The 10,416-nt window shown below is 36.7% G+C and overlaps 1 protein-coding gene across 1 annotated transcript; it reads left to right on the top strand.

The window, feature by feature from the left end:
• Nucleotides 1–7,995: 7,995 nt before the first annotated feature.
• On the top strand, nucleotides 7,996–8,970 carry LOC129673028 (olfactory receptor 4K3-like). The gene has a single exon (XM_055602701.1). It carries the CDS (start codon nucleotides 7,999–8,001, stop codon nucleotides 8,968–8,970), a length of 972 nt encoding a protein of 323 aa, XP_055458676.1. The 5' UTR covers nucleotides 7,996–7,998.
• Nucleotides 8,971–10,416: the final 1,446 nt, after the last annotated feature.

Raw genomic sequence — 10,416 nt, forward strand, 5'->3', positions numbered from 1 at the left:
AAGATGTTGATTACCACCAAGATCTGAGTGCCACTATTGCTACTTCAGGAGTAACTTGCAAGACTGGTAATGTGCATCACAGCTAGTAGCAATGGTGATTGCTTTCTTCTGCTGGGACCTTGAATAGCATCATCAGTTATTATGATGGTCAGCACTCAGGGAGGAGGTTAATCCTGTGAGATCTGGCTCAAATCTTCCAAGTCCTTTGTCTGAGATAATTGGTGCCTTCTGAAATACAGGCTTATCTTCAACCTTTGGAAGGAAAGAAAAAGCAATAGAAATAGCCTATAGATTTTGGAAATCTCTGAGTTTCCTGACCAACAACTTGTAAAGAAATATCTCATGCCTGGTTCTGGAGCTTGTTTTTTTCTGTGAGTTTTTATATTTGTTTTATTTTGTTTTGTTTTGCTGTTATTTTTAGGTAGTCTTGTGGGGAGTTTTGTCAGCCCAAGTGACAGAAACTTCATTCAGGATTTAAACATATTTAAGTTACATAAATATAAAGCAATGCTATCTTAAAGCTTTTCAAACATCCTTAATGTTATTTATTCCTCATCTTTTCCTCCCTCTCCTCTGTTGGCTTCTCTCTCCTAATCCCATTAAAAGCCTACCTCCTCATGACTGTTTGTGTTTTTTTCTTTGTTCATGCTAGAGTTAATTCTCCATCAGATGTAAGCTTAGTATGAATTCTCTCCCATTCTGTTGGGAAAGTATTTCCCATTCACTCAGTTAATGTTTTTCCCTTCCACTGTGTAGAAGCTCTTGACTTTCATGAGGTCTTACCTGAAAACTGTAGATCTTAATGGAGTTGAATACCTTGGCATTCAAATCATGCCTACTACCATTGTAGAGTCACCTATCGGACCTAAATGTCGCTTCTTTTATTATTTATTTATTCATTTATTTATTATTAAATTTAAAATAGAAGTGAAATATTGTAATTTTTAAGTATTTTACAGAAACATAATGGGAGGGGTATTTGGCATGTGGCTGATTAGATTAAAAGGCTTGCTATGCAACTCTGGCCACCTGAGTTCAGTTGCAGAGCACTTGATAAGCTGAAGAAGAGAACCGGACACCACAAAGTTGTTCTCTAATTTTCATAATGATATAAGAACATATATATGTATGTGTTTGTGTGTGTACATATATGTATATACTTATATATATATCATTAATATCTACAATATATGTACATCATTAATGTCTATGAAATAGTAAAAAAGAACTTTAATGGAGTGTTAATAATTTGACATCCAATTCATACCTTCCACCACCATATAGAGTCACATATCATAATAAAATGAATCCAGCAAATGACCAAAATTGCCCACCAATTTGACACAACCCATTCATGAACTAGGAAACTGCATTTACAATATGGATTTGTTCTAGTCATATTTCACACTGTCCAGCATATAGCCTCTTGTAAAGATAAGATATTTTAGTTCACTTATGAAATAGACATAGTAACACATCACGATATCAGAAAACTTCTCCTTGGTTATTGCTGGTCATGTGAATAATTTTGAAAATGAACTAAAGTTGTCAATTCTGTGATAACTAATGTCTCTGTAATTTCACAAATAAGTAGCACTTGGTATCATTCTTAACAGAGAAATCCCTGAGAGATGTCCATGATAATTATTTTCATGATCCTCCTATTGCTCAGAATACAGAACAAGTCAATTCACCTTTGGGAACAACTTCAGACAGTGAATATAGGTCAGGCTTAGAGAATGTGCTTCCATGAGACCGCATCTACATGAAATGGATGTCCTCAGGAGCACACGTCAGATGGAAAAAAATATGAGCCTGAAGAAAAGCATGAGTTTTGTAAGTCATTTTAATCTCTCCAATATTCTAAGACAATTCTCAAAATATTTATAGGTATCTTTTCTACCAATTCCATTATATATGTATTTGAGCATATTTTCTATATCATGTGTCATTTTTAGAAGACAACTAAAAGGCTTCACAATCTTTTAAGCCACCATAATATTCTGTGGATTAACATCAGACCAAATCACAGCATCAGTGTGTTAGTGGGTGCATCATTCATTAACCAGTGGTATAAGCAACATCCAGCTAACATTACACAAGAATTCTCAGTCTCTTGATCAGGAGCAAAATAATGTTTGATTATAGTGTGCACAGAACATAAGATAATTTTTAGTTCAGAATTAGGAAGAAACAGTCAAGTGAATGGAAAGAGGTATAATTCCTGTTTGTTTCATATATCAGATCAAGGAGGCTACCAATAAGCAAGACATTAGAGGAAATGAGCGTACAAGTTCAAAGATATGAGAGCCTATCACATAGTATCTACTAATGTCTATAATTCTGACTCTGTCCACAATACTTACCAAAATATCAATATTGACCCTAATACAGAGTTTACACTTTTGATACAAAACTTCTACATGGACAATCTTTAAAAAGAAGAAAGAATAAATACTTGGTTTAAATGGTCCTAAAAAGATCATTTAGTTTGTTTTCCTTTGTTGATTTTTTAATATTATTCATCAAAAAGCCAAAGTTAGTGCTTTTCTATTAGAATAGACACCAAGACAAAGGCAAGAATTCCAGATGGAGTAACAGAACATTCTATTGAATCTAGGCCCTCTAAAATACATACAGCACTGCTGAGAAACAAAGGAACCATGAAACGGTTGTCAGGTGAAAAGAATAGTGTCAGCATGACTAATACGCCTTTGGCATCTACATATCCCATAGTTACTGAATAGGTGTATGTCAACTTATAGGGCAGTACCAAGTATTTTAAAGAAAAGTAATTATATATGTTTACATATACACAATCTTATATAAAGTGTTCAGTTGAACATTAAAATCATGGTTTAAAACAGTAAAAACAATATTTTTTTAAAACATACATGAAAGTACAGGAAAAGAAAACAATTCTTATGGATTCTTTTACTACAAATACTTTGAGTAATAGAGTAATTTCATTTTGGTGGTGATTAATAAGAATGTCTTTCTAATTCCTCAAATATGTAGCACTTGGTATTGTTCTTAACAAAACAATCGCTAAGATATGTCCAAGATAATTATATCCCAGTCTCTCATATTGTTCAGAATACAGAACAAGTGAATTAACCTATGGGACAACTTCAGGCAGTAAATATAGGTCAGGCTGAAAGGAAATGCTTCCAATAAAATGCAAGTCAGGAGCCTAACACAGAGGACCTCTGCAAAGCTCTGCCCTCCAGACTATCAATGTAGATGCTGAGTCTTATGGGCAACCTTTGGGCAGAGTGCAGGGAATCTTAAGAAAGAAATGGGAAGCAGTGAGATCTGGAGAGGACAGGAACTCCACAAGGAGAGCAACAGAACCAAAAAATCTGAGCACAGGGGTCTTTCCTGAGACTGCTATTCCAACCAAGGACTATGCATAGAGATAACCTAAGACCCCTGCACAGATGTAGCCCATGGCAGTTCAGTATCCAAGTGGGTTTCATTGTGATAGGAACAGGGACTGTCTCTGACATGAACTGACTGGCCTGCTCTTTAATTACCGCCCCCTGAGGGGGAAGCAGCATTACCAGGCCACAGAAGAAGACAATGCAGCCACTCCTGATGAGACCTAATTGACTAGGATCAGAAGGAAGGAAAAGAAGACCTCCTCTATCAGTGGACTTGGGGAGGGGCATGCATGCAGAGGGTGGAGGAAGGGAGGGATTGGGACGGGAGGAGCAAGGGAACCACAGAGGGGAGGGATACAAAATGAATAAAGTGAAATTAATAAAGAAAAAAATGTTTTCAAAAAAAATGCCTCTGTGTGTCATAGATGTCTTCACAAGCACACATCAGATGGAACAAAATGTGAAATTGGAAATAAAAAAAAGAAAAAGAATCGCATTTGGTAAGTCATCTCATTTCTACAACATTTTTGCCCAGGATAATTCTTGAACATTTCTAGGTATCTCCTTTATCAATTCCCATTATATGTGGATTGACCAATGTTGCTTTATGTTCTGTCATTTTTAGCAAACTATTAATGATTTCGCTCTACCTTTTTAAACCCAACAGAAGTTTCTATGGTTTGCCATCAGTGAAAACACCACCAAAAGGCACAACCTGAGTGTGTTAGGGCATCAGATAAGCATTCCTTTCCTAATGATCCGTATAATCAGCAAACTGCTAACACTGAATAATATTTGCTGTATCTTAATCAGATTCAGTATTTTTTACTCATAGAAAACACTGTAGATAAGTTACTTTTCATCTCAGAAATAGGAGTAAATATAAAACAAGACATGAGAAGGTCCAAAACACTTGTTCATTTCAGAAATCAGGATAAGCAGTCTGCCCTCCAAGGAAGCATAGTGAACAACTCAGGACTATGAGGTCATGAGAATCTAGCACCTGACATCTATTATAGTGAAAATTATGACTATATACACAAATGTTACAAAAATACAAATATTGACTCTAATACAGAGTTTAGAACTTTGATACAAAACAATCTACCTGTAAAAAGTTATTACCATATGAAAGAATAAATATTTCATGTAAATGTTCATAAAATTATTACTACATGAGTTTCTGCTCATTGATCTTTTTAAAATTTTTAAGCCAAAGTCAACATTTTTTATGAGAATTGGCACTAAGTTCAAAGAAGAACTGAAAAGAAAATATTAGAAGGTTCTATTGAATCTGGGCCTTCTAAAATACTTACAACAGTGGCTGGGATATGTCTCAGTGGTTAAGAGCACTGGCTCTTCTACCAGAGGTCGTGAGTTCAATTCCAGCAACCACATAGCACCTCACAACCATGTATAATGGGATCTGATGCCCTCTTTTTCCTGGCAAGGATTCATGCAGACACAGCCCTCATATACATTTAATATAAATAAATAAATAATCAAATTAATTAATTAATTTGAAAATTAATTAATTAATTTAAAATGCTTTTTTATTTTATTTATTTTTTAATTTTATTTTACTCATTAGTTACATTTTGTTAATTCTGTATCCCAGCTGTATCCCTCATTCCCTCACCAGTCCCACCCTCCCTCCCTCATCTCCTCCCTGCCCCTTTCCAAGTCCACTGATAGGGGAGGACCTCCTCCCCTTTCATATGACTCCGTTTTGTCAGGTATTTTCAGGACTGGCTGCAAAGTCCTCCTCTCTGGCCTAACAGTACTGCTCCTCCCTTAGGAGGTGGGGAGGTCAAAGAGCCAGTCATTGAGTTCCTGTTAGAAATAGTCCTTATTCCCCTTATTATGGGAAACCAATTGATTACTGAGCTATCACGGGTCACATCCAAGCAGAGGATCTAGGTTTTATCCTCTCATGGTCTTTGGTTGAGTGTCCATCTCAGAAAAGACCCTGTGCCCAGATATGTTTGGTCCTTGTGGAGCTCCTATTCTTTCCACATCAAACTCCCTTTCTTTCATATGATTCCCTGCACTCTGCCGAGGGTTTGGTTATGAGTTCTAGTATCAACTTTGATACACTGCTAGGTAGAGTCTTTCAGATGCCTTCTGCGGTAGACTCCTGTCATATGTTCAATGCATATCCCATTTGTCTTTCTAAATGAGGATTGATCATCATTCCCAGTGTCTGCTTTCTTGATTATCTTCTTTAGGTGTATAGATTTCATTATGTTTATAATATCTTTTAGGTCTATGTAAGCGAGTATATTCCATGTTTGTCTTTCTCCTTCTGGGATACTTCATTCAGAATGATCTTTTCTAGATCCTACCATTTGCCTGCAAATTTCATGATTTCCTCTTTTTTGATTGCTGAGTAGTATTCCATTGTGTAAAAATACCACAATTTCTGTACCCATTCCTCCATTGATGGACATCTGGGTTGTTTCCAGGTTCTGGCTATTACAAATAAAGCTGCTACAAACATGGTTGAGCAAATGTCCTTATTGTGTACTTGAGCAAATTTTGGGTATATGCCTAGCAGTGGTATAGCTGGGTCTCGAGGAAGCACTATTCCTAGTTGTCTGAGAAAGCGCCAGATTGACTTCCAAAGTGGTTGTACCAGTTTACATTCCCACCAGCAATGGAGGAGGGTTCCCCTTTCTCCACAACCTCTCCAGCATGTATTGTCCCTTGGTTTTTGATCTTGGCCATTCTGATGGGTGTAAGGTGAAATCTCAGGGTCGTTTTGATTTGCATTTCCCTGATGGCTAATGATGTTGAGCATTTCTTTAAGTGTTTCTCTGCCTTTCTATATTCCTCTACAGAGAATTCTCTGTTTAGCTCTGTTCCCCATTTTTTAAGTGGATTACCTGGTTTGTTGCTTTTCAGCTTCTTTAGTTCTTTGTATATACTAGATATTAGCCCTTTGTCAGATAAAGGGTTGGTGAAGATTCTTTCCCAATCTGTGGGTAGTCGTTTTGCTTTGATGAGTTGTCCTTTGCTTTACAGAAGCTTTTCAGTTTCATGTGGTCGCATTTATTGATTGTTGCTCTTAAAGCCTGTGCTGTTGGAGTTCTGTTCAGGAAGTTGTCTCCTGCGCCAATGAGTTCTAGGCTGTTCCCCCCTTTTTCTTCTAACAGATTTAGTGTATCTGGTTTTGTGTTGAGGTCTTTGATCCACTTAGACTTTAGTTTTGTGCAGGGTGATAAATGTGGATCTATTTTCATTTTTCTGCATGTAGACATCCAGTTAGACCAGTACCATTTGTTGAAGATGCTATCTTATTTCCATTGAATGGTTTTGGCTGCTTTGTCAAAAATCGAGTATTCATAGGTACATGGGTTTATTTCTGGGTCTTCTATTCGGTTCTATAGATCCTCCTTTCTATTTCTATGCCAATACCATGCGGTTTTTATTACTATTGCTCTGTAGTACAGCTTGAGATCAGGGATGGAGATACCTCCAGATGATCTGTTGTTGTACAGGGTTGTTTTGGAGATTCTGGGTTTTTTGTTTCTCCATATGAAGCTGAGAATCTTTTTTTCAAGGTCTGAAAAGAATTGAGTTGTTATTTTGATGGGAATTGCATTGAACCTGTAGATTGCTTTTGGCAGGATGGCCATTTTCACAATGTTAATCCTACAATCCATGAGCACGGGAGATCTTTCCATCTTCTGAGATCTTCTTCAATTTCTTTCTTCAGAGACTTGAAGTTTTTCTCAAACAGGTCTTTCACTTGCTTGGTTAGAGTCACCCCAAGGTACTTTATGTTATTAGTGGCTATTGTGAAGGATGTTGTTTTTGTAATTTCTTTCTCAGCCCTGAGAAACACTCCTGAGCAAAGAAAGAGGGATCATGAAATGGTTGTTAGGTTTTTGGAAAATAGAAAGTGTGGCTACGATGCATCTACATGTTCTATAGTTCAAATAGGTATATGTCAACTGGGAGGAACTGTATCAAATATTTTAATGGAAGCTGATTAGATATATTCACACACACACATATATACATTCACAAATAAACTTGTCTTAAACATACTATTCAGTTTTACAATAAGATACTTGCCTAAAACTGTACAAACAATATTGTTTTAAATTATACATGAAAGTATGCTGAAAAAAAACCATTCTATATATCATTTGACCCCAAATACAATAAAACCTTGTTAATTTTTCTGTGAATATTTTCTTTTACACCTTCACAACACAGTATTAAATTAAGTGTTCTAATTTTATAGGTAAAGAAATGGAAACAAATACTTTTAGATGAATCCACACATTTTTCAGGCCTTCAAATTGCCATCTTGCATCCTCACTGCACTCCTGTAAGAGGTATTTCTAACTAGAGTATGTGCATAGCAGTCACACCTGGTGCTTCTCCTCTTGGGGAGTTACACTTGGCTCATGAGCTTTCACTTTGGGCAGCAATGTTTCTCAAAGCTGACAAAGAGTTGTCCTTACATTTAGAATTTTTATTTCAGGTGTAGATGTTAACTTCATAACAATACAAATGTCAGGTTCAACTAGATAACTCACTGTTCACATTCTTCTAATTGACTTTTTTTTCTCTTCAGGTTGTTTCTAAAGACACACTGAATAAAATGGATAGAGGTAATCAGTCCACAGTGTCAGAATTTGTGTTTTTAGGACTTGCTCATTCACACAGTGTTCAGCTTTCACTCTTTGTGATGTTTGTGATGCTTTATATACTCATTGTATCTGGAAATATTGTTGTTATGTCTATAATAACCATTGACCCCCATCTCCATTCCCCCATGTACTTCCTGTTGGCAAACCTGTCCTTTATTGATATGTGGTTTTGCTCAGTCACCACTCCTAAAATGATCACAGACTTTCTCAGAGAAAACAAGACCATTTCCTTTTCAGGCTGCATGTCTCAAGTCTTCTTCCTCCATTGCATTGGTGGAGGAGAGGTGGTGCTCTTGGTGGTTATGGCTTATGACCGCTATGTGGCCATCTGCAAACCACTCCACTACTTCACCATCATGAACATGAAAAGATGCACTGAGTTGGTGCTGACTTCCTGGATGACTGGCTTTATCCATGCCATGAGTCATCTGGTAGTGTTTCTGCAGCTGCCTTTTTGTTCCCAGGCAATTGATAGTTTTTTCTGTGATATACCACTTATAATCAAGTTAACTTGTATGGATTTTCATGACTTGGATATTTTTACAAATGTTGACTGTGGAGTTGTGGGTATACCGTGCTTCATTGTGTTGCTCATATCCTATACATATATCCTTAGAACTGTACGACAGAGCTCTAAAGCTGGTGCATCTAAGGCCCTGTCCACATGCACTGCCCACATCACAGTGGTGATGATCTTTTTTGTGCCCTGCATCTTCATCTATGTGTGCCCTATCCAAATCACCTGGTTGGACAAATTTCTTGCTGTATTTTACTTTGTTTTTACACCTTTTCTAAATCCAGCCATTTACACAATGAGAAATAAAGAGATGAAAAATGCCATTAAAAGGGTGATAAACAATTACATGGATTCCAAAAAAATTCCTAATATCCAGAAATTTGTACTAAATAATTCAAGTAACTGATACTGACCTCACAGAGTGAGGTTTAGGTCAGGAAATTTACTTATATTCAATATATTTACCACTCTACCAATTCAGGTATAGGTTTAATAATATTTTCAAGAAAATAATGCCTAGTAATCAGCCAGAGGAATACTGTGAATTATTCACAGAAATACAAATACGAAAGAACCTTTATACAGGAATATTTTTCAACCCATTCTCTATGTCTTCCTTAACAAAACCAATGTTTTCCAAACTTAAATGTTTTTTTTCTTTGAGTAATAACTTAGTAAACTTTATTTGAATACAATTCTACATACCACATTCCACCAACTTTTTATTTACCTGTTGCCAAATTACAACATCACTTTTGTTTAACACAGATATCTACCAGAGTGCTAAATGGGTTAAGAAGAAAAATTTAAGAAAAAAGTGAGAGAAGTTCCATCCATTTGCCTGCTAATTTCAGGCTTTCTTGTTTTTAATAGCTGACAAATATTCCATTGTGTAAATCTATCACAATTTCTGTATCCATTCTTTGGTTGAGGAACATCTAAGTTGTTTTCAGATTCTGGTGAGTATGAATAAAGCTACTATAAACACAGTTGAGCAAAAGTTGTTTTAAGGTTGACCATCTTTAAGATTTTAGCCCAGTAGTGGTAGCACTATTCCTAATTTTCTAAGAAAGCACCAGATTGATTTCCAAAGTAGTTGTACAAGTTGACATTCCTACCAGTAATGGAGGAGGGTTCCACTTTCACCATATCCCCTCCAGCAAGTGCTGTCACTTGAGATTTTGATCTTATCCATTCTGACGGGTGTGAGATGGAAAATATCATTCTGAGTGAGGTATCCCAGAAGCAGAAAGACATACATGGTATATACTCATTTATAAGAGAATATTAGCCATATGATACAGGATGAATGTACTAAAATCTATGGACATAAAGAAGCTAAACAACAAGGAAGATCCTTAGGAAGATTCTTCATTCTCATTTTCTTAATTTTCATGTTTTATATTAGTTATAGTTTTTTTTTCAATTTGTATCCCAGATGTAGCCTCCTCCTTCATTTCCTCCCAATCCCCCTTCCTTCCCTCATCCCCTCCCATTCCATTCTCCAAGTCCATTGATAGGGGAAGTCCTCCTGTAGCTTAGATCCTGACCCTAACCTATCAGGTCTCAACAGGACTGGCTGCATTTTTCTCCTCTGTGGTCTGGCTAGGCTGCTTCCCCCTCAAGGGGTGGTGGTTAAAGTGCCTACTCCTAAGTTCATGTCAGAGAGAGTCCCTGTTCCACTTACTAGGACACTCACTTGGATACTGAGCTGCTATATGGTACAATTGAGCAGGGCTTCTAGATTACATCGATGAATGGTCCTTGCTTGGAGTATCAATCTCAGAAAAGACTCCTGTGCCCAGATATTTTGGTTCTGTTGCTCTCCTTGTGGAGCTCCTGTCATTTCCAG

This window comes from Psammomys obesus, unplaced genomic scaffold (assembly GCF_907164565.1).
Source record: "Psammomys obesus unplaced genomic scaffold, mPsaObe1.curated_primary_1811, whole genome shotgun sequence".
Classification (NCBI taxonomy): domain Eukaryota; kingdom Metazoa; phylum Chordata; class Mammalia; order Rodentia; family Muridae; genus Psammomys; species Psammomys obesus.

Excerpts from the sequence above, each read along its gene's own strand:
- LOC129673028 (XM_055602701.1), top strand. The coding sequence starts at position 7,999 with ATGGATAGAGGTAATCAGTCCACAGTGTCAGAATTTGTGTTTTTAGGA.